Source organism: Xenopus tropicalis, chromosome 9 (genome assembly GCF_000004195.4).
Source record: "Xenopus tropicalis strain Nigerian chromosome 9, UCB_Xtro_10.0, whole genome shotgun sequence".
NCBI classification, from domain to species: Eukaryota; Metazoa; Chordata; class Amphibia; order Anura; family Pipidae; genus Xenopus; species Xenopus tropicalis.
Genome location: NC_030685.2, coordinates 54,131,064 through 54,157,010, shown reverse-complemented (window position 1 = coordinate 54,157,010; position 25,947 = coordinate 54,131,064). Strand labels below are relative to the sequence as shown.

At 38.1% G+C, this 25,947-nt stretch overlaps 1 protein-coding gene across 1 annotated transcript; it reads right to left on the bottom strand.

Annotated features, from left to right (window-relative positions):
* Positions 1–415: 415 nt before the first annotated feature.
* Positions 416–25,599, bottom strand: cyp20a1 (cytochrome P450 family 20 subfamily A member 1). The gene is made up of 13 exons (NM_001045675.1): positions 25,466–25,599; positions 23,007–23,056; positions 22,580–22,746; positions 21,969–22,114; positions 20,887–21,054; positions 19,662–19,740; positions 16,942–17,057; positions 15,612–15,666; positions 14,362–14,482; positions 14,140–14,251; positions 12,461–12,525; positions 8,146–8,235; positions 416–2,237 (listed from the first exon to the last, which is right to left on the bottom strand). The coding sequence occupies exons 1-13, from the start codon at positions 25,535–25,537 to the stop codon at positions 2,087–2,089; spliced, it is 1,392 nt and encodes a 463-aa protein (NP_001039140.1). The 5' UTR covers positions 25,538–25,599; the 3' UTR covers positions 416–2,086.
* Between the last annotated feature and the right edge of the window lie 348 nt (positions 25,600–25,947).

Genomic DNA, 25,947 nt, shown 5'->3' with positions numbered 1-25,947 from the left:
ATGTGCAGGGAGTCAATATTTTAGAAAGGATTGTAGTGATTTGTACCTCACCTTCTTTTCACTTGTATTTCCTTACATACTCTTTGTGCCTGAAATTCCATCCAAGAATTACTCCATAAGGACCTCTCCCTCAGTTTTCTCAACTAAATATAAATCCTCCTATAGCCTGAACCATTAGAACTGTATCTGATGTAATCTTGGAACTAGGGAACCAGCGTCTCAACTAATATGAAAAACTCCTGTCTGTAAAGTAACCACCCACAAAACAAGCTCTATTTGACACCTGCTTTTTCTCATATGTCATAAGACCTGGTGCTTAATCACTCAGTTCTCACACCTCTCAGCAGTGACATTATAATCCATTATGGGATTCTTTCCCATCCTATTCTCTTCTCTTCTAAAACATTAAACATCATTACAGTTTTATTTTGTAATTTATTTTTAGATCTTTGGAACTAGTGCACAGTATATACAGCTCACCATAATACAAAATCAATGGGAGACCAGGTGACCCGGTTCAGCACAGCCCGTGGCCCGGCACCGGTCCACGCCCTGGTATAGTACAGAATTAATTTTAACAAAATTAGATATGCTCAAATATATTTTTGTGTAAAAGTCTACAGTTTCAGAAGATATCAGTATGCTGAATACTACAACCTTACTTTGTCTCCCATCTTTTTGTATCATTTACCTTCTATACCTGTTTGCAGAAACACCTCCTTGCAAGGCAATTCATTATTCTGCACTGCTAGTGAAATCAGACTGGTGCAACGCATTATTTAAAAGTTTGGTGGTCAGTTAAAACAAAGGTGTGAGGCAACTGGAAGAAACAAACATATCACATGGGTCATCTGTATGAAATACACTACTTTATAAAAATTATGTTTTATTGCTTTATTCCAGATAGGAGTTGTTTATTTCAAAAGGTGATAATAAAATGCACAATTACTCCACACAAGGACAATCACAACTTCTTATTTGAAGATATATACTGGATAAAATATTGTTAAATTTACTGAAAAGCTATTCAAGCATGCTCACAGTGGTAGATAAAAGACTATTGACATGGCAGTTATATATATTGGAATCCCACCATGGCAGGGACATGTGAGTCCCTGTGTAAGCAAAGGACACACTACAAACACCCTGTTTATAAATAAACTTTAACAATCAGTTACTTACCCATAAGTGCATACATAGTTATTCATAACAGATGTCACATCCTAAATGGGGCTGTTCCTCCTTCTCTTTACAAAGAGCTATCTATGGCTAAAATGTTTACTCCGCGGTTATACAATAAAGATTAGGAATGAGTCTTAATCACAATATTAAAATGTAAAAATCTAATTTCCATAAAATAATTTGAAAATATACAGCCATGAAACACTGTAGGGTTTCACAAAACAATGGTTGCCAGCTTTTAATGATGGTATAAAAAGATTTGCAATGTATAAGGAATATGTATATTCCTGTATTGGTTTCAAAAACAGGCTTGGGAAGGTTTTGGGTATAAATTTTAATTTCCCCACAATTAATATATGTCTATAATTCCAGCCATACATGTCCAGATTTGCTTAGGTAGTTTGGACATGTAGGTCAGGTTGGGGGGTCCATTGAAACAGGCAATCCTGTCAGACAACGTCATTTGTTGATGCATTGGCAGGTGCATGGCAGCTTTTAGCAGCTATTGGCTCAAGAATGCCCCACTTTTGTAGCTCACCCACCCAAAGACTCCGGCTGATGGGTAGTTACTTTTGCATTGGTGGTACCATCAATGTGACAGTAGCAGTGACAGCAGCTTAAAAGTATAACATGCTAACATATTTATCTTTAGATTTTTTATGAAACTGAACTTTGTGACTGTGACCTTAAGTGGGTTTGGTCAAGGAGTGGTCAAAAAGTTTAAATGTCTTTAATACAAATTTGCCTCATGTGATTCACATGCCTCTTTTAGAAAATATAACAAATTAGTAATATTCTGAAGCGCTTCTGGTAGCCAAAGAGTTAAGGAACGTCTTTTCCGAGAAATAATGGTATTTCGTTATTTTTGTCAAAATGGGTGCAACCTTTCTAGCATAAAAGTGGATTAGCTTCTCTTTGACACAGTGATCCAGGCCTCTTCCTTGGGTGATGTGACCAGCTCATATTTGGTCTCCATGACTTGTCCTTTTACAGGAAGTAAATGTAGCTTTCTCACAAGGACACTGAGGAGCACCATTGCAACCATGTAAGCAAACCTAAAAGAGAAAGCAGATTTACTTAAACAAGTGCAGTGTGCAAAAGACAAAAATGCAGACAAAATGCCCTGTTTTTATTTTACCTACATTGTGGCATTTCCCCCGAATTTTATGGTACTATTGTGTAATTTACCAATGAGCATGATGAGAATAAGCACACTTTTGTAAACCACACCTCAGGTTGGAGATGCATTTGCTGCTCTCAATGGTGGTGAGAATCACATCATATCAGGCATGCCAATGTATGTGGCACCAAAGGCGACAGTAGAGTATTATTAGTTGAATGCAGTTGTGTGGAGAAACACAATGTGTACAGGAAGCCATATAATGAACACCCCCTCAAACTAGGTGTTACTTCTAGGGTTCCTTTTTTTATTCTCACAAGTTGTACTTTGCTCCTTATAACTTGCAATGAAGGGATATGTGGAGAACACCAGACTGTCCCTCATATAGAAAACAGTAATTATTCATTGGGAAACCACAGGTCCTTGCACAGAGACCTGTGAACACAAGTGCTTGCTATATGCAACGTATGAAATACATGGCAACTTGCGTCTCTTTTTGCACCCTGCCCTGCTATTACATAACTGACTCCAAAAGTCTAGAGGGTTTATTTAACAGTGCAGTGCTAGGCATAGCAATGGCAGGAGAATTGCTGTTTTGCACTTCTTTAATAAATAAGCCCTTCTATCCTTAAATATTTATTTTAAGTATGGTTAGGTTTATCACACTGTGCCTTTAAAGTCAATAGATACAGGCTAAGAAAATTACCAAGAACCAAGACACAGGGTCATTTCTCATACCAGTGGGAATAGAGGCAATTAATCATAAGTGGACGTATACACTGTGATGGGTGAAACTGTTTTGTTTCGCTGCAACATTTGCACCAAAAATGCGTGAAGTGACAAAAATGTTGCACGTAAAATAAAAAAATGTTGTGCGCGTCGTTCTTTTGCGTGGGTGACATTTTTTTCTTGCGAGGTAATTTTTTTCGCCTGTTTAACAATCCGCCAACAGTGAAATGTGGAAATTTGCTGCAAATCCATGCCTGGCAAATTATTTCGCCCATCACCAATTAATTCTTTATGTTCACATTTGATGCTAATACATTTTACTGTTGATTTTAAATAAATGTTTATTGACAGACAACTTAAGACCCCCCATTTTAATAATCATGGGGCAGAGCACTGCTGTGCTGCTTCTTTTGGCTAGAAGCTCTATGCCACTTAAATTGTGGAACCCTGACTTACTTGCTTGTTTCTCTATTAAATTTTTCAGGCTGCAGGTGCACATACCACTGTGCATGCTCAACATTTTCCACACATCCTGCATACCCAACACCAAGCGCTTGAAGCACTAGGGCCCAGATTTTTTTCTGCCTTAAGCAACCTGTAGGGCAGCGGTTCTCAACCTTCCTAAAGCCGCGACCCTTTAATACAGTTCCTCATGTTGTGGTGACCCCCAACCATAAAATTATTCCTTAGACCATTGTAAATATGTGTTTTCCGATGGTCTTAGGCGACCCCTGTGAAAGGGTTGTTCGACCCCCAGGTTGAGAACCGCTGCTGTAGGGGGTTTTCATTTAATACCCTAGTGCAGCAGTTCCAAAACTCTGGGGCTCTGGTCAAAGACAGGAACAGAAACGTTCAACAACCATTGTCCTAATGTGTGTAATGTGTGTAAAAGAGAAATTAGATTATAAGATATGTTGAACAGTCTCTAAACCACTGCATAAATGTAGTGGTACCATATAAAAAGAATAATAGAGCTTTAGATACTATGAATCGCAATTCGCACATTAAAGCACTACTTAAATATAATAGCTGCCACTAGTTTTTTGGTTTGCGTTGTGGGTTAGTTAGCCATAAATCTGTGCTTCTACAATGACAGACCCCTTAATTTACATAATTGTGAGGTGAGTTTGTTCTATGCAGGGATAACAATTACAATACGAACCTGACACAGCTACAGTACATAACTACATTATTCCTACTGCATACAGAAGAGTGTCTCACATAATCAAGTGAAGGGGTAGTGTTATTTTCTGTTGAACATACATGTAATCCAAAATACAAATGTAGACCTGCCACAAATTAAAGGTTAGGGGACCATGGTATGCCCTACACTATATGGGCAACAGTATCTGGATACTCTAACTATACTATGTCCGCAGCTAGAACACTCACTGTGGATTTCTAAACTGCAAGCAATATCAGCAGAAGAAAAGGAGCAGTTTGGTCTAGAACTCCTTATAATGTCTACCAAAGGATTCTTTAATTGCACTTTCATCATTCCATTTTGTAAGCAATCTCCACAGCCTGGTCCCACCAGGCACAGGTAAGAATAGGTGTTTACATACAAAGTAAACAATATGCAGATCTGATTAACTGTATTGCCTCTGGGCTCACCATGACTGGGTTAATACTAAAAGTGCAGCCCTGCATGAGTTAGTCCAGTAAGAAGTATTAAATTCACATGTTCAGTCTTTCTGTGTTCCAGAAGAATAGTCAGAACAGATCAAGAAGTAATTGCCCCATAGCATCTTATAACACAAGCATACTATAAAAAAAGCAAAGTTCTTTGTTAAAGTGTCCTGGCCCAATGTCAGCCAACATTCTATAAAGTGTTCCAGTCTAGGTACCTTACAGCCTCTACCCTCAAGTCATCCAGCTTGTCAGTGTATCAAAGGAATAAACAACAGCCTATCCTACATCAACTATGATTCTACCAAAACCAAAATCCACATTCTAGACAATAGCCCAGAAAAAGCACGCTTGTATGGCAAACTGATTGCTACCAAAATACTCACTAAAATAAGTTAAGAAGACATATTACATATATAAATAATTTAAGAAGAAGACATATTGCTAAACACGAAAAGCCTTCAGCTTAGTATTTTTTTTTTTTACTAACTCCTTTAAAATTAATGTCACTTAATTATAATGTATTTTTATTTGGCAAATTAAAAACAGTTTTTCAATTTAAAACTGCAGATTTGTATCCGTGTGTGTTTTGATGGCTAAAATCTTGGATGATTTGCATGTATTTAATCTACCTATAATTAAATTTGCTTTAATTATATCTCCAAATCTTTCCTTAATTGCTGTGTACAAGTGATGCATATTAACTGCTTTTCAAATGACAGTACTTCCACAAAGAACTAGTGGCTTTCACTCAATCCATCCATCCACAGAAGATGTATGTATGTATGTACAGTGGTGTGAAAAACGATTTGCCCCCTTCCTGATTTCTTATTCTTTTGCATGTTTGTCACACAAAATGTTTCTGATCATCAAACACATTTAACTATTAGTCAAAGATAACACAAGTAAACACAAAATGCAGTTTTTAAATGAGGGTTTTTATTATTTAGGGAGAAAAAAAATCCAAACCTACATGGCCCTGTGTGAAAAAGTAATTGCCCCCTGAACCTAATAACTGGTTGGGCCACCCTTAGCAGCAATAACTGCAATCAAGCGTTTGCGATAACTTGCAACGAGTCTTTTACAGCGCTCTGGAGGAATTTTGGCCCACTCATCTTTGCAGAATTGTTGTAATTCAGCTTTATTTGAGGGTTTTCTAGCATGAACAGCCTTTTTAAGGTCATGCCACAACATCTCAATAGGATTCAGGTCAGGACTTTGACTAGGCCACTCCAAAGTCTTCATTTTGTTTTTCTTCAGCCATTCAGAGGTGGATTTGCTGGTGTGTTTTGGGTCATTGTCCTGCTGCAGCACCCAAGATCGCTTCAGCTTGAGTTGACGAACAGATGGCCGGACATTCTCCTTCAGGATTTTTTGGTAGACAGTAGAATTCATGGTTCCATCTATCGCAGCAAGCCTTCCAGGTCCTGAAGCAGCAAAACAACCCCAGACCATCACACTACCACCACCATATTTTACTGTTGGTATGATGTTCTTTTTCTGAAATGCTGTGTTACTTTTACGCCAGATGTAACGGGACACGCACCTTCCAAAAAGTTCAACTTTTGACTCGTCGGTCCACAAGGTATTTTCCCAAAAGTCTTGGCAATCATTGAGATGTTTTTTAGCAAAATTGAGACAAGCCATAATGTTCTTTTTGCTTAAAAGTGGTTTGCCCCTTGGAAATCTGCCATGCAGGCCGTTTTTGCCCAGTCTCTTTCTTATGGTGGAGTTGTAAACACTGACCTTAATTGAGGCAAGTGAGGCCTGCAGTTCTTTAGATGTTGTCCTGGGGTCTTTTGTGGCCTCTCGGATGAGTTGTTTCTGCGCTCTTGGGGTAATTTTGGTCGGCCGGCCACTCCTGGGAAGGTTCACCACTGTTCCATGTTTTTGCCATTTGTGGATAATGGCTCTCACTGTGGTTCGCTGGAGTCCCAAAGCTTTAGAAATGGCTTTATAACCCTTACCAGACTGATAGATCTCAATTACTTTTGTTCTCATTTGTTCCTGAATTTCTTTGGATCTTGGCATGATGTCTAGCTTTTGAGGTGCTTTTGGTCTACTTCTCTGTGTCAGGTAGCTCCTATTTAAGTGATTTCTTGATTGAAACAGGTGTGGCAGTAATCAGGCCTGGGGGTGACTACAGAAATTGAACTCAGGTGTGATTAACCACAGTTAAGTTATTTTTTAACAAGGGGGGCAATCACTTTTTCACACAAGGCCATGTAGATTTGGAGTTTTTTTCTCCCTTAATAACGTAAACCTTCATTTAAAAACTGCATTTTGTGTTCAATTATGTTATCTTTGACTAATAGTTAACGGTTTTTGATGAGCAGAAACATTTAAGTGTGACAAACATGCAAAAGAATAAGAAATCAGGAAGGGGGCAAATAGTTTTTCACACCACTGTATGTGACAAAACACAAAAAAAACAAAGCAGTAGGAAAGTGAGGGGAGTGTTTTGTGGTGGGCCTTAAAACAAATAAAGTCATCCATGCATGCATGGGTCAGTTTTAGTATAGCTTTTACTGAATATAACCTTTACTGATTTGATTTATGTGTAGTAAGACAGCATCTTGTACTTCACTTTAGCAAATCTTTTATAAATCTGTGTTGATGCCTATGCCATAAGGCTTGGTACTGTACATTGCAAAAACCCTACTGCAACTAATCAGCAGACAGAATTTATTGGTCACCTGTTTAAAAGCAAATATCTTATTGGTTGCTACAGGTTAATTAATATTATATGGCTCTGAAGTGGCATTTTATGGTTTACTGAGTTCCTGTCACAATTGCTGCCCTAAGGGAACCTGTTAAGGCTCATGCAGCTTTCTTACCACATTTGTGCTTTCAGGTAGAGCTGAAGTGGTTAAAAGTTCATCTCTACTTAATAAGCTTCCTTTCAAAAGTATGGGAAAAGTTTGTTTAACCCCTGCTCACTTGACAATGTCTTTCCATGTAGGTAGGAAACACACTTCTTTAATACATATCCTGCATTATTTCTGCCACACCTATATGAAGATTGCAGATATAGGCATTCACATTTTCTTAAACTAAACAGTGTTTTTTCTGATCACCAGTGAAACTCACTGATCTTTTCTCGGCCCTTTCATGCACCTAAAAACCAATGCATGAGTTTTACTACTATTGCTTAAACATTGTATTGTTTCAACAGACTCTTGAAACTTCATCTGTTTAGATTAAATTTTCTCCCACTGCCTCCCATCAGCACTGTAATAAATGGCCAACCTAGATGTTTTAAGGGGGATCACTTCGCAGTACCATGGGCTGAGCCAGTCTGCAGACTATTCCCTCTTTCAGTCAGACAACTGGACCCTAAGTAAATTGGTCCTTGGATGGATATCTTTGGTGTGATAGTTTTATGAGTACATTTGTTTAGCTGTAATTCACATGGCCATATGAATTAATGAAGTTAATCTTTTTGAAGGTGGAATCCAATAAGATCAATGTTTGAGGCATACTACCTTAACTCAGGGCATTCTTGACTTCCTGAAAAACCAAGTAAAGTGAGGCTCTGTTTTGCAGTTTCATCATTAAATCTATCCGGATCAAATCTGAAAAAAAAAAAAACAAAGCATAACAAACAGATAAAATTATTTAACTGCAACAGCCATACAAGTCAAATTACACATGGGCACACTAACAATTATTATACTGCTCCAGGCTGCAAGCTAAATACTTGGTTTTATAGAAAATTTCTAAGCATATCTTCAGTTCTCTCAATAGTGCACTTAAGTCTCCCCATATTTCTCCCGTTCAAATGATCAAAAGCCTCATAGGAAAATGAAAATTCCCATAATGCCATGCTCCTGCACCAACACCCTTGTACATGCCCAGTTTGTAAGACTATGAGAAAGCTTCCTGCTGATTGGCTCAGATCACACAGGGAGGGAGTTCTTAGCATTCTTGAGGGAGGGTGGAGCAGGAGAGGGGAGAGAGCAGACTCTGGCACAGGGAAAAAAAGAGACAAGAAATCTTTTTTCTTTTGATAGAGGACTCAAGGCAGCATTTCTGTGAGTGCTTATGGCTGTATTTACATAGACCTTTCTGATAAAGCTTACTTAGTTCTCCTTTAAAAATATGATATTGTCACACAAAATAACACATTTTTTTTTGCAATTTATTATGTGAGAAAACCACAACAAATCCAAAAGGAATACGCCATCTAAAAGTTGTTGAGATCATGGAGAAGTCAATGGCAGGTGTCCTTTTTACATCTGGAAGATCTTTCTTTGCTTTGTGGTTTTAGGGGTTTCTGGATTTTTTTTTTTATGTTTGTGCTTTTTCAATTCAGATCTTTTAATAAATGACTAGACATTTGTGATTTTATGGAAAGCAGTTTAGTTGAATGTTGATAAATGCCCCCTTATTCTTTTTAGTGACATTTTACCATCTGCATTAATGCATGAAGGCAGGTAGTGTTCTCCTGGCACGAAAGTTCCTTCTAACCTGTGCACACACATATATTTTAAAGGCTGCCACATACAACAAATTGTGGTGCAAACAAAGAATTTTTGCACATGGGTTTAAAATGTGCACACAAAAGAATGTCAAGTTGCTGTAGAGGTTGGTGGGCCTGCTGCGGGGAGACACGTGCACACACTCAATTCTGTGCCCCCCTGCCGACAGTGAGGGGGTGGGCGGGTATGCTTTGGTGTGTGCCGGGTCCCACCAAATATTTTTGTAGGGGGCCTGGCAGCGTATTGTTACACCTCTGTTATGTAATGAGGGAGGGGTCATAATGACAAGACAACACATGCACAGGGTGGGAGTAGAGTATTGCAGATCAAGGGCATTACCCATCACAAGGGACAAACAAGGGACCCCACCCACAAAAAAATAGCATGCAAATAGCAATTTTATTTCTGTAACAACTGATTTTTTTGTTGTTTAAAAATATAAGCTAGGACAGAAACATTACTGTAAATACTGTAATTCTAGACTTTCCTGAAGTGATGGATGTTTAGAGCATGTTAAAAAGGTTAACTGACAGTAAAATGTGGAGCACTGCAGCACAGTCTTTTCAGGATTAATGAGAGAAAGAAAACGAGGGAAGAAACTTGCAGGAAATTGTGTCCTTAATATGGAGAATTCCAGTGAACATTTGTGGACCACACAAGTAAGATGTAATATGTGTTTAACATCCAAAGAACACAAAGTTATATTGATTTTGAATGATAAGTGAGGCCAACTGATGAGCGAAAGAGCAGAGTAGCAGCCACAGGAATAAATAATGCCTATATGCAAAATGGGTCAGACAAAGCTGCAGCGCAAGACTTATCATGCAAATTAGCTACATCAGAATCAGCCCCTTGTCTATGCACAGTTATTTTTGTTTGTGATGGCAAAATGGGCCTGTTTTGGGCTGATGCTAGCAGAAATGGGAATAGCAGTCTGAACTTGACTTGGCCCCTACCTTCTGTCTTCCATTCTTTATTATCTACTAGCAGTGCCCAGTCTGAAGAACAGAAATAAAAGCAGTGCAGACATCAACAATTCACAATAACAAGTTGTAGTGTACCACTGGCAGCCTTCAGAGCCTGAAGTGTTAGAAGAGTTACTTACAACCAGGAATATTTACAGATTAACCCCTAGGGCTATTCCTTAAAAGTGCAATCAAATCTTCTCCTTCAATAACTCCCACCTATTAACCCAATAGGTGGGAACACATCCTGATCACTAGTGGTGTGACCATAATGAAAGAAAACTATGTTTGACAGAGAGAAAGCATAGGAAAGACAGAGAAATCTTTGTGTGTTTGCTTATAGCTCATACAGCTATGCTGCATTTTCCTATGATTAAGTTGGGTCACTGCATGTAATGTGTTCTACATGCCATGATCCAAATGTTAGGGAAGGGAAAGGCATTTTTATGAGATCTGTCCCCATGGTAGCACATGTTCCATTACCCTGAAAGGACAACTGTACCCCCGGACACTAAAAGCCCCCTTAACTAACACTGCCTAGACCCCCCTCGCCTCTCCCTTATCGCATAGTTCCGAAGTTTAAACGCTGTCCCTATCGCTAACCCCTAGCTAATAATGCAGTAGTGCAGCAGCGTACCTCTTCTTACCAACTGAAGACACTTCAGGTCTCTCCGCTGATACGAACCTGCTTGCACATGCTCAGTTGGAGGTAGCAGGAAATCGGATTCAACTGCGCATGTGCAAGCAGGGTCCGTGTTGGCAGCGAGACCCAAAGAGTCTTCAGTTGGTAAGAAGATGTAGGCCAGGTACGATACTGCACTACTCTGAGTTTTTATCTAGAGGTTAGCGATAGCGACAGCGTTTAAACTTGCGATAAGGGAGAGGTGAGGGGGGTCTAGGCAGCAATAGTTAAGGGGACTTTTAGCACCTGGGGGTATAGTTCTCCTTTAAGGATCTGCTGGTCTGGGCTATGAAGGATATCTCATTGATTTTAATTATCCTCAGTGGAGTATCATTTACTTCATTGCAGTCCTCCCACAATTGCCAAATTCCAAAAACCCAGCATAGTCACACAGGGGCTTAGTGTATGTTAAATGATTACTGAGGCACAGACCTTAAAGGAACAGTAACACCAAAAAATGAAAGTGTATAAAAGTAATTACAATATAATGTACTGTGCCCTATACTGGTAAAAATGGTGTGTTTGACTGAAAGACTACTGTGGTTTATATAAACAAAGCTGTTGTGTAGCCATGGGGGCAGCCATTCAAGGGAGAAAAGGCACAGGTTACTTATCAGATAACAGATAAGCTCTGTAGAATATAATGGGGTTTTATCTGTTATCTGCTATGTAACCTGTGCCTTTTCTCCTTTTTCCATCTTGAATGGCTGCACCCATGGCTATAGAGCAACTTATTTATATTAACTATAGTAGTGTTCCTGAACCAAATACACAACTTTTAACAGTGCAGGGCATCTATACATTATGATATAATGACTTTAAAACAATTTCATTTTTTGATGTTACTGTTCCTTTAAAGTGTCCGCACTCTAATGCCAAAAATAATTACTTATGGGGCGCACAGCCAAATTAAATGCACACCAAAATTATTTCACGACTGGCACACCCTTTATAAAAAAATAAGAACTTTATTGTGAACACATTGCACAGAAGCAGTCCAATGTTTCGGTCCTCAATTGGACCTTTTTGAAGGCTGACCAAAACGTTGGACTGCTTCTGTGCAATGTGTTCACAATAAAGTTGTGATTTTTGTATATAGGGTGTGCCAGTTGTGAAATAATTTTGGTATATATATATACACATACATACATACATACATACATACATACATATACACATAGTTCTGCTCCAACCACTATTAAGAGTCCTTGTATTTTACTTATTAAAACCAATTCAAAAGTAGATTGTTCAAAGAACCATGCTCACCACTTTATAAGGTTGGTCTGGGTGCCTTGCCTCAAACACTTTGCTTTTTTTAATCATGACCATTGGATCCTGGAGTGCCTTAGAATGCCTTTGGAATCCCAGTACAAACCAGAGAAGTAGGTTTAGCTCTTAAAAGGTTCTGAAAGATTTGCTCTTTTGGCAAGGTCGGCAAATGAGTGGACCTTTCCTGATATGCCCACCTTGAGGTGGGTGATATCAGACTGATCCGATATTACATTGATGGGATGTAGGCTGTTGGGGTGGGGACCACATCAATGAGCCAATGTGTTCCTCGCCCTAAAGTGATTTTTAAACCTGACAGATCAGCTGATTTTGGACAAACTTAAAATGCTGAAATGTTGAAGCAAAACGCTTTGGATATTTATTTTGGAGATCGAGATCTTACCTGTAGGCTAATGGCCAAGCTGTGTTATCCTGAAGCACAACACCAAGGGCATATAGCACAAGAGTCTAGAATAAGAGTAAAGTGTTTAAGATTAGCAATATAAAACAAGAATGAGACGTACAACACAAATGTGTAAAAACAGAGGGTATATTTCATGTATTATAAAAGGAGATGTTCACCTTTACTTTAATTTTTTTGTGTTATAGATTGAACTTTTCTTCCTATCCTGGCTCTGGCAGCCAGAAATTAAAAATGCTGTCTGGGTCAAGCTTCATTTTTTGTATTAATTAATCTTATTTTTAAGCACCCTTAATCTTCTATTTTTTGCTCCCTGGCTGAGATTCTGTAGGTTTTCTTTTAAGGTGTCTTGATTGCATAGTGCAGAGATAATCATGGTCAAAATGTAACAACAGAAAATATGGCACCACTGAAACATTAAAAACATGAGGACCTTACTCAAAAATGGCAATAAAAAACATAATCCAGAAGGTTTCCAAAGGGTCCCTTGTAAACTGAACACAATCTCACATAAATATTTGTTATATGTATTTTAGTCTGATGAAACAAGGTAAAACTATATGGCCTGAGTTCTTAAAGTTAAATTGATGTAGAACAGCAACTACTGTGTTGAGGTGCTTTTTTTGACTTTGTTAAAAGCTAAGTTAAATACCTTCACCTTTATCTATCTGAAGCACACAGACAACACAAACAAGGAATGAATGTCCTGGAATGGTCCAAAAATTGCTGCACATGTGATACTGTATATTCACAATCCAAATGAGCTTGGGCTCTTCTGCAAAGTTGGGTGGATTAAAACTGCAAAATCCAAGTGTGCTAAATTGATAAAGGGCAATTTCAGCAGGATCCCTGCTGCAATTAAGGAATGCCAGAAATTGTCCTGTGTACCGTTGTCCTAAGCAGTAGATGCAGTGCGTAACTATAGGTATAGGGGGTGCAGACATTGTGTTGGCCCAGGTAAAAAGGGGGCACAGAATGGAGAAATAAGTGGGGGGAGTTCGAAGTTGATCTACAATTCTAAAAAAAACAACAATTTTTGGAGGGAAGCTTAAGCACATGTTATAAAACCCCTATTTAAATGTATATGATCATATAAAAAAAAAAAAAACATACCTTTAAATGACTTGGTAATGCCCTTCTAAATTTAAAGGAAGAAAGCAGTACTTAAGATAGCCATACACGCACCAATACAATTTTTAGAACATGTGTGGGCTCAGAATTATCATCTTAATTTTTTGTACCATAAAGGCTGGTTGTTAAGTCGATCGGACAGGTTAGGAAATTTAAGTCTTGTAATGTTAAATCTGTGCATGTCTTGTGTATCTGACGATATCCTTGGGGGACCTACAGAATATCCTTCAATTTGTTATTTTTAGGGCTTTATCCTACAATTTCAGTCTGAATGTTAGTTTAAATCATTGCATGACTAAAATCTGAATGTGTATGGCCACCTTAATAAACAGATTATGCACTGACAGAGGTGCTTTTTGTCAGATAGGAATCTAGTAAGGGTACAATGTCAAAGGTATTTCTCAACACTTTGTTACCTGCACAGGTGACATGTCATTGCCCAAAAGCAGAGCTGTTACCTATAACTGCCAGCCTTTCAATGCTATAGGAAAAGGGATATAGTAAGGATTACTTTTTGATGCACCTCTTACCTCCTTTGGAATGATGTGCTGGTCGACCCTTCCTTCCAGCTCCTGCAGTCGTGCAGAAATAGGTGTCAGGCTGGCTGTACGTACAGTTTCACACAATATCTGCCGGCAGTAGCTGCCATACAAAAGACCAATAATTAGGATGATCATATAAGTCTCTTATTATCTTACTCAGAGGAGGGGGGCACTTTATTATTTACAACAACAACAAAAAATTACACCAACCTTAGCTGCTCTAATTTATCCATTGTTATTGGGCCCTTCCCAATAACTCGGGTCACCTCTTTGTACAGCTTGTCTTGAACCTCCTCTGAGGTAGTCAAAAAATAGATAGCCCATGTGCATACTGTAAAATAGAACAGGTGCATGTTTAAGCTTGTTTAAGAACACTAGATACTTACCTGCAGCATCATAGGAACAGCCATATCATTTAAAAAGTCTTGTGAACCCACATACAAAATGTTGCATAATAAAAACAATTATTATTCTAAGAAACATTTGTACAATTATTAAAAATTTTAACTTTAAATGTAATTGCTATTGAAAGCAAAAGGGCACCCTAGGCAATCCTGAAGTGTCACTCGCCCCTCCCGTACTAAACCCCTCCCTTGACAAATCTCATTCTTCCCTGGCCCCTCCCCCAAAGTCCCTGCTTTACAGTTCTCAAACCCCTCGGGGGGGGGGGGGGGGGTGCACTGAGAATATCTGTGCGTCTAGCCACAAACTGCAGCCTCTTCTGCTGCCGCTTCCCCTGTCCCCTTCAAAATCCCAAGCTAGGATCAGGGCCAGAGTTAAAAGAAGAGGCACCTACAACCCTGTGGTTGCGTGCCTTAATAAACACGAGGGCTTTGTCCCCCACTGGCATCACTTTGTGTGCTGGTACCTATTCCTTTCTGTCTTGCTGGGGGAGCGCCGTCTCCTCAAGGTCCGTGCACCAGGTGGGATCACAATAAAAGAGGCCCGGGTGTGCTTGTGAAAATTTCTTTGCTAGACATACAGTACAGAGATTCTCAGTGTGTCCCCCCCCCCCCGCCCCCGCCCTAGTCATCATAGTCAGCTCCTGCAAGCAAGACTCCATTTCCCACACTGCTTTGCAAGTTATGTAATTAATAGAGCTGCAAAGAAGGAGACTCGTTGAAACAAGCAAGGAATTATGGGAAATTAGTCTTATGGAACAGAAATGATAGTTATAGTACAATAGAGGTTTCTTTTTATATTTTTAGAATGCATTATTTTTATGAGTGGGCAAAAAATATTATATCTACACACTTGTAATAGTACATTATCATAAGCATAAATTGTACTCTATGATATGTTCTTTCCTATCTAACTGGACAGAGAAAGTGGTTCCTATTTTTGCTGCAAATCCTGATGTACAATTAAAGAAACTCACCACGATATCTGCAACTAAAGCTGATGTTAAGTAGAACCCGTAAAGATAAAAGTTCACAGTAAATAAAAAGAATGGCACTTACAGTTAGCAGTAATCACGCATCCTGCTAGGGAAAAGATCATGCTGTCTTCAAGGACCTACAAAATAAAACTTTGTCAGGTTTCAAGAGGAATTCTACAGTTATAATTATTAGTGTAAATCAAAATAATCACCAGAAATATGGAAAACCAAGGAATAAAAGAGAAAACTTACAATTAAAATCACATATCAAATGCCATTTAAAGACACCCAAAGATTTTGGCTAGAAAATGTTGTACTTTATGACATACGCCAAAAAAGTTTTCTTAATAAGATGTATATTTATTTAGGCATGTTTGTAGTGTACATTAAAGGAAAATAATCATACCTATACCAATTCACAAAGTTGCAGGATAAATAAGATAGTTTCCCAAATGATCTAGACTATTTTTCATTATAATTTTAAAAAGATATTACTGACTTCTTTAGGCTTCTAATTTTCCCTAGTGTAACCAAAAGTATCAGTGGAGTTTTATAGCCAATGTCTTATGCAGCCTACCAAAAAAAAAAAGACAGCTTGAACCCTGTGGTAAACAGAGCAACTTTTTTGACTGAGGAAGCACAGTAATCAGTAACGTAACTGCCATACAACATCCCTTATGACTTTGGGGGGCCTGGTTTAGAATTCCACTTCTTTCGCTGGCAATACAAGCAATCAAAGTTTCTCAGTACTCAATAACCTCTAGTTTCTAACTAGGAATGTTACCAGATTCTCTAGAAATGTTTTGGTCAATTCTGAATTAGGTCCAAACTGCAAATGTGCCTATTAAAGTATGAGCAAATGAGCTAATATGTGCAAAAGTGATTTTTTTCCCCATTACACAGTTTATGAAGACATGGGCTCTGATCTAATGCAAACATTTTTGAATGATATTCTTTCTAAAAAACAGCTGAATCCTTGCTACTTATACTTAAACAAATACTATCAAGAAATACTGGATGAGTCCCAAGCCAGACTTAGGACTGTGACAGACGGGGAGATTAGTCGTCGCGCAACAAATCTCCCTTGTCGCGGGCGACTAATCTCCCCGAAAGCGGCGCGGCCATTTGCCAAAGTCGCGGAAGTTTCCTCTCAAGGCAACTTCCGCGACTTTGGCAAATCGTGGCACAACGTATGCCATCCCACCGGCGATTTACATTCTAGTCGGTGGGATGGCATTTCGAGGAGTATTAGTCGCCCGCGACAAGGGAGATTTGTTGCGTGACGACTAATCAACCCCGTCTGTCACAGCCCTAAGACTGGCTTGGGATTAAGTTACATATGTGTAGGAGAAACAATAGATTACCAGTTCTAATGTGTGTAATAAAAAGTATAAGGGTAAATATACACTTACTTGCTTGTCACTCAGATTCCCTTGCAGTAAAGAGTCCACAAACACATGCCTCCCTGGGTTCTTTACCTTACGCTCCTTTATGGCTTTCTTCAGAACGGTTTCCATCTCCATCAAAGCTTTAGGCCAATTGAAAAGAAACTGTTATTCTTAAGTTTTACAATCAATCCAGTGGCAGTAACTTTAAAAAGTTATTTAAAAAAAAATGTATATTTATTACAAACTATTATTATACATTTACAGAATATTTCTGCCTGTCTAGCATCTGCAAATAAGATATTTCTTAGAATCTGTAAAAATAATTTTAATCTAGAAGTGGTGTAGAAAGTCAAGCATGACATTTGAATCCACTTAACACTATAATTTTACTGCCCACTGACCTTGCACTGTACATTCACCCTCTATGTGCGGAAATTTGTCACTTTAACACCAGATAATTTTGCAGCAAATTCAGAGAAGGGTAAGTTCCATACTGATATTCTTCCTTTTCTAGCATGCAGTTTAAAAGGACAGTTAATTTTAATCATGGTATAGGATATCCGATATTTAGCAAATGTTAATTTGTACAGTTTTTCAATTATTATCCTTTTCCTCCTGCCTTTATTCACCTTGCATTTTAAAATTATATCTGGCTGCTTGGGGTCATTGACCCTGGCATCCAAAAATCAGTATATATGCAAGTACATGTATTTTCAAAAACAGGGGTTTTTAGTACCAAAGTTATTATCACTGACAAGACACCCTACTGTGTCAAGGTAAACCCCATATGGTGGTCCAAACTATTTAGTAGCACCTCCCCTGCATGGTAGCATTTCTTGGGAAAAAGTTTCTCCTGACCTGGGCATTGTTCTGCAGGACGAATGGCATAACTGCCATGTGGCTGCAGCACCCCATACCCTTCCCATAAATGGTGGTCTTATGTTTTTAACAACCCCCTTTTTTGTATTGAACCTGGCAACCAAAAAAAAAAAAGTTTTCTATGTGAGGCTGCCACCTTATGTCTGCTAATTTTTATTATTTATCTTCCTATTTATCTTGAATTGTTACTTTCAAACCACTTCCTGGTTGCTAGTGTAAGTGGGGCCCTAGAAAGCAGATAACATTACAATTCTAAATTGGACAGCTGCAAAAAAAAAAAAAAAAAAAAAAAATAATTAAATTTAAGTTCAGCTGCAAAATGTCTTAAAAAAAACTTTGACTACACTGCATAACATGAATATTTTATTTTAAAGTAAACTACTCCTTTAACACAGCAGATAATTCCAAAACACTGCCACCTAGTGACATAATTTGAGACAGCAGTTGTTATATAATGTAATTAAATCACAAAAAAACAGTTTACTTAAAGGTGAAGGCAAGGAGTAATCACTTGGGGTGGTGATTAGAAGGTTAGGAGCCCCCCAAGTAATTATAATCGTGTCAATGCTCCTATTAACCGAAAACTACTGTAGGAGCAGCACACCATCCACATCTTGTTGTTTTTAGATAGTTTCTACAAGTGTGCATGTGCAATAGACTGTAAAGCCAAACTTAGAAGCAAAAATCTGGCTTTTCCCTTTTACTGCTTTTGCACACTGGGCCCAGGGCTACAGAGAAGGAAATGAAAGAAGACTGTGATGTGGTGCTCCTACAGAAGTGGTTATAATTTTGTCATTAGATGATCTGTTTCATTTTCGTAAACTATATAAAGATGCGTTCATACCATTTAAGCTTTAAGCATTCTATAGTTAGAGTGTATTTATTAATAGACATGCCAAAATAAACACATTTTATGAACATGCATTTTATTTCTAATGGGGGCAGATTTACTTTTAGATGAGTAGCTTCTGGGAGGTGAATGATTACACCTTACTAGAGAAAAGGGGAGACATGTAACAGAAAGATGCACCTCTTGTAAACCACAAAATAAATAGAGGATTTTAAACAATATTTAAAATGCAAACCATTCTAATACTGTACCATACTGTGTGTTGAAAATCATTTTCATTTGATGTAAGTGGCAATTTTAGGTTCAGAGAGGTCCCTACTGTATCATTATTTTTACTTACTTTCATGTGATTTTGCTTCTACCAGTATCCCCCACCCTTTTCAGTTATTTCTTCCTCTGTATATTATGTATCTGTGTATATTAGTTCATGTCAAAAGCAACTCTTACAGATAGAACAAATTGCATTTTAAGGTTAGTTAATCCGAGAGAGTTTGTGTTTCCATTTAAGGTTTAGTAAGAAAACTAGGCAAGCATTTATGTACTCTTACTCTGCCCTAATTCACATAAGGTTAATTCAAATTAACCTTATGGACTCTATGGGAGATGGCCTTTCCTTAAATTTAGAGATTCTGGATAATGGGCTTCCTGATATCTGTAAGAAATCCCATACCTGTACAGACAGTCTCTAACAAAGCCACACACTCAATATTTATCCTCTTTCATAAAACCCTTTATCAATGGATTTTTAATCTGGAATACTTGGGACCTGTAATTTTCCGTATAAGGGATCTTTCCGTACTAAGTCTTAAGTCTAAGGCTAAAAAATCATTTAAACATTAAATAAATTCAGTAAGGTTGTTTAGACACCAATATTCTGTTTCATTATTACAGAGAAAAGGGGAAATCATTTTTAAAAATTAAATTATTTGATTAAAATAGACTTTATGGGAGTTGGCCTTCCTGTAATTTAGAACTTTCTGGATAATGCATGCCATACAAAATAAATGTCACTCACCATCTTCATACAGCTTTTTCCTGTTGGGACTTCTTTCTATAGACCCATCCAGAAACCCCTTTCCAATCTCTGACCAAATCTGAAATTAAAAGCATAAATTAACCACATTAAATAAAATAATAGTAATACAAATGAGATAGTAATGTGGGCAATGCTTAAAAAGTTTACAAAATAAATAAAATCACAGTTTTGCTATATAAGATCAAATATAATTATTTAATATGGCCATGGTGGTAACAAAAGAGTAAAACCATCAGATGCATATGAACTAAACCAGCACCAAAATTTTATAATTATCCTTCCCAGGCATCCATTGAGCTGAATTATACTTGCACAGTAGAGTAAAATCAGAAAACAAAACTCTACTGTTCATGTGAAAGGCCAAGTAAGGGAGGCCTGAAAACAAGATCTCAGCATGGTTCTTTGTTAGTTTTTTACCCTTATGACGGTGCATTTTTTTTTCTTTTTTTAGAAAAAGGAGCACCATCCCACAGAAAAAAAACTCATTGATTGAATTCATTAGTTCATAATTAAATAAACTAAACCTGAAACCTAGATATGTAAATGTCATACACTCCCACCACCTTATCCCTTCAACTAGAGATTCTTCAGACCAACATATGAGGCCTTTGATGACCATTTCAGTCATCTGGGCTCCCAATACGGGCAAAACTGTTTTATATTTATGTGTAAATATGCTAGACATTTTCTTACTTATATTGATGTAAAGAAGCAACTTTTACCTGTTGGTACTGGTTTTAATAATGAAAATGTGTTTGCTCTGAACACCCTTGAAAACATATTCTGTATAATGATTAAAAAATGTCAGTGCCTTTGCTTAAAATATTTGGTATTCTTCAGTTTGGCTATATTAAATTTTGCTATTCTACACTCATAGCTACTGCCTATCATGTGCATTTCAGTAAATATAAACCATGCCCTGATTTCTGAAAATTCTTGCTCTACTTGTGCCTGAAGAGTGCAATAAAGTCTTTTGGTTTTATGGCTTGATAGCCATAGTTTCGTAAATCTTTACAAGCCTCCCTTTCTGCTTAATTGATTTAAGCTCATTTTATACTGCTGTAATAAGTATCAATACCATTGTTCAAATTATAGCTTCAGTATATTAACCACCTTATGACTGTTTCTGCAGGTTAACAATTATAAAATTGCACTGCACAGTACTGCAGCAAAATAAGACTTTTTTGCCAGAAGAACTACTTACAGCATCATGGTTTCTGCGGAAATGGATCACTTCCTGATCATCGTCAAAGCTGCTGCCCATAGCTGTTTGGGTAACAGACTTCATGGCAAACCCAAGCATATGTTGGCACAGAGGGACATGCTGTGATTGGGGGTAAGTAAGCCACTTTGCTAACAACTCCTCAGAGAGCTTAGAAAAGAAAAGAATGAGTACATGTCAGATAGCTCAACACCCAAAGCCCTACTAGTTTGAGCAGATTATTTGGCCACTCTGGTATAGAGCCAGATGGTTTGATCTGATCCTTTGAGGGGGTCTATGCAGACCCACTGGGAGAGGACCACATCACTGAGTCTAGGCTTGATCAGTGAAATGTTTTTTTTGTTTTTTTTTTTAACTTCAGGGTATAGTTTTCCTTTAAAGGAGACATATCCTATAAAAATGATGAATGTACCAGGGAATTATACTCCTCTAGATATAGAAGGATTGTGCTTAAAAAGTTGTGTTTCTGACTGATTTATTGAGAAATTCCACAAAACCCCCACTAGCCCCGCCCATCTGTGCCACTTCCTGCTGGCTGAATTCTCTGGATGAGCTGGGGAGCCGGCGGCCCTCCGTACCCTGCACTGTAGGATAGGAACCAATCAGCAGCTAGGCTGACCTGATAGGGAACTGAAGCCTCTCTGTGCTTGTGTGAGTGCAGGGCTGTGATTGGCTCTCCCCCTCCTACTGTGCTTCTGGCAGGGACCGTTAGGACACGCCCACTCTCCATTTCACACTGGAGGGAGAAGTGAGAGGATCTATAGGGAGCTCCAATAAAGGGGCCATTTTTACAGAGAGAATTTATTTTTAGCACAAAGTGAAACCAGCACCGGATATTATTCATAATTGCCTACAAAATTAGCGTTGCTCCCCATTTATCCAATATGTCTCCTTTAAGGTATGGAGATCCAAATTACGAGTATGTCTACCACAGAAAACAGGGTCATACTGCCATTCACTGCCTACTAAAGGGTAGGCAGTGAATGGAAGATCAAATAAAATGATTATGCCAGCTACATTAATCAATTTTATGTATTGATCACATGAAGACAAAAAGTTAGCACCTTTATTACAACACTGAAGTTGCTATGTAGGGCCTTGATGATGCCATTCTCAAACAGCTTTTTCTGCACATGACTCTCAGCTGCTTCCCCAATAACACCAGACTGATACCCCAATAGGGATTTTAGCATCATCTGAAATGGATCAGCTGAAAGGAAAAGAAATAAAAAAAAGGAATTGATTTCTTAATGCTTACAAATTCTGGTGGCCTCCCAGACATTGTTTAGGCAAAAGGGCAACCGCATAAGGCAACAGTGTCCTCTGATAATAAGGTTATTTAAGTTAATCATTTGCATTTCGATAGGGTAACATAGCTTTCTTTGTAGAGATCTGGCACCTGTCCCATTGGTAAATGCTAATTTTAAGCACATTTAATAATTAACACCATGCTCTAAAAACTATTCCTGCACCTTTCTTTGAGATTTACTAGATTTCTACAGGGTTTATCCCTAAAGCATACAGGGCAGCGTTAAGTTTAACATGACATTAAGTGTAACATGACATTATCTATTGTCAAAATGTGACTGATCTCACTATGAAGTTGACTGCACATCATATAGTGAAAAAATTCAAACAAGTGAAAGGTGCCATTTGGAAAGGCTGTGAAACTCACAAGTCTTATTTGGGTTGATGTGTTGCTTTAACAGGTCAAGCGATCCTAAACTCACAACAAGTCGTCGTCCAAACCAGAAAGAAGCAACAGGGCCAAATCTCTCATGTAGATTAACCAGGAACTCATGTAAGCTTCCACTGTTCACTATGTCCTGTAGATTTCCATCTCTGACAAAGTTATTAAAAAAAAATCAATGTTTTTTCCAGTTGCCACAGAATCATTATGCAAGTCAAAGACATAATAAAAAAAAAAATATTTAATGATGAGAATATATTGATGATATATTCAATTGCACTGAATGCACCACTTGAAGTATTTAAATATTGATGTTCTTCTGTAACCAGCCTTAAACTTTCACTAGAAAATTAAACAAACCCTTTATCATCATTGGAAAGTGAAATATCAAATAAGAAACAGTTTTACTTACTTCTCCTCTGTTGGAGCAAGACCAGGAATGCCACATGCCTGCCTGGAAGACTTAAAATTAAAAAAAGATATTCACTTTCATGTCATAGCAAAAAAGTTGCTGTTAACAATGAAAAAAATTAGTTGAAAAGGAGCAGTCTGCATAGACAGTGTAACAATGGTCTCATGTGTGTGAATCATTACATATGCTGCATTACTGGAGCAATTATAACAAAAACACACACAGATATGAGCATTTTGTGACAGCACTTGCTCTGGATTGCCATTAATGGCTTACTTCTCTAAGAAATGATGGCTCCAAGAAGTTTGGAATTGACTGACCCTAAGGGAGCTGTGTTGACCAAAATAGCTAGTGTGCCATTCATTTTAATATTTCTTGCCTCCAGATGACTGCTGTTTTAGCAAAACTACATTTTGTTTTTAGGTCAAGAAGGAAACTTAAAAGGGGTTGCTCACATTAACATTTTTATTATGCTTAATAAAAAATGTAAGTTACAAAAAAAAAAATTTTTTATTATGCTGTAAATTAGGGATGCACCGAATCCACTATTTTGGGATCTGACTGAACCCTGAATCCCTTGTCAAGGAATCGTCTGATCGTACTGATCCAAATCTTAATTTGCATATGCAAATAAGGCTACAGTGGGGTCAAAGAGAACTGCGCACTGAAAAATTTCCATTTACATGTTTATGTGATTTTAAGGATTTGGTTTGGAAAGGCACATGGATTCGGTCGAATCCTGCTAAAAAAGGCTGAATCTCAAACCGATCCTGGACTTGTTGCATCCCTACTGTAAATATTGCTACTCTGAGACAATTTGCAATTGGCCTTTTTATTATTAGGTATTTTTTAATTATTTAGCTTCATGTTCAACTCTCCAGTCTGGAATTTCAGCACCTATCAGGATGCCTAGCAGTCAGAAAGAGGTGTGAATAAGAGACAAATATGAATCGGAGAGGGCCTGAATAGAAAGGTAAGTAATAAAAAGAAACTGTTTTTGGCTGCCAGTTTCAGTGACCCTCATTTGAAAGCTGGAATTCAGAAGAAGGCAAAAAATTCAAAAACTATACAAAATAAAAAAAAGTCCAATTGAAAAGCTGTTAAGAATTGCCCACTCTATAACAAATAAGAAACCTTTATTTGTGGTACTACATCAACTCAAATATCAGCCCACGTTACCCTTGTAAGTAATAGTGTTGAGTCCCTGTCCAGCCTGCTCTGATGAATAGGACACAAGTGCACACATAGCCGCTTGGAAACACTAAAACTACTGTCGGCCTGGACATGATGGTAATTCCAGGGCTTCCATAGTTGGATGAGTCAGTACCTGCAACTGACTAATTTTAAGTGGTGCAGATGTTTATGCCTTCCCCAGGCTAACAGGTTCATGCGAGGACACTGGCATAGTTATTGAATACATGCCGGTATCCCTTAGAGGTTGGTGAGATTTCAAAGGAGAGGGAGCAAGAAGCATGTATGTCTCACATGCACACATACTCAAAATACTGCTAACCCAGATTTATACAAACCCACACACTTTTAAAGTTTTATGAAAGTTGGTGGGTTAACAATAAAATTAAGACAAATGTTACCAAATGAAATAGAACAACAAGTCTGACAGCATGAGATTAGCTTTGGGATATAATTTATGAGAAGGTTAGGAACAAGTACCTATGACTATAATTCTGTTCCCCTGCAATCAGAGATGACTGGGATATGCGAGACAGGGATCTCACCCCTGCTTGATGCTTTTTATTATTGTTGGACCTCTTGCCTCCTGCCAAGGCTTTAATTCCCACAATACCTTGTTCTGAGACTGACATCTAAGAAGGAGAATCCCAAGAGTTTGCAAAGCATGTGAGAACTGGAGTCTTGGCTGGAGGAGACTACATTGTTTCTGCAGTATGGCAAACTGAGAAGGCAGTAGCAAAGGACAGACAATGCTTGCAATTCCAATTATAACAAGTAGTTTTAACATATTTTACTTACAATTTGCAAAAGAAAAAAATGAATACATTTTGAATTGACATCCCCATTAACTACAAGACCCAGCGTGCCTTGACAGGCTTAGCTAAGGACCAATGGCAGGAGTTTATCTGTGGTCACTACAGTACTGGTACATGAAATAAGCTTTAACTTTAATAGACAATATATTTGTTGTTTATCATGAAAAGATGTGTAGCTGTAAGAAAACAAAATAAACCTACATTATAAAGTATGTATATTTTCACTCTTAAAATCACACCATTATATAAAGGTTTTATTTCAACATATCCCTTTACACACTAAGCACCCCTGTATTTTCCAGTGGTACACACCCCCATCGAATTTGCTGCTATGATCACCAATAAATACCACCCCCTCGGGTAGCCTTTATTGCATTTCACTACAAAACTTCCAAGGTGGCTTTCACTTGTCATGTTCTACACCCTTCCGACTCAGAACGAAGCTTCTCTTACCGGGTAAAGGTACAGAACTGCTCCCACCAGTATCAGTAGAAAAGTTATTGCAAATATTGCAAAGTCCAACATCCTGCCTTTGCAACATGTATCCCTTCCCCTCTCACTGAGCTACAGGTTCAATCGGCCATCCGCCACAACCCCTCCCAGGCCTGACCAATCGATTTCTGAAGGCGGAAGTACAAAGCGGCTCCGTGGCGATTGACACGTGGTTTATGTGAGTGTATGGAAAGGGTGATTGTGCCGAGACCTGAATGGTCACACGATGTTCTGCAATAGGAATGATCACATGACCAAACAAAGGGAAGAGGCGGAGCTAGGCGGGTTAATTTAAGGAGAAGAGACGGAGAAACGAATGGTTGCAGTCAGCTGCAGCTGTCTAGCAGTGGATGCCTAGTCAGTTGTGCAAGGCTGTATAGAAATCCTACAATAAAAATAACAGTCTTTATTAAGTGATTCTACTGTAGATATGAACGTTCCAA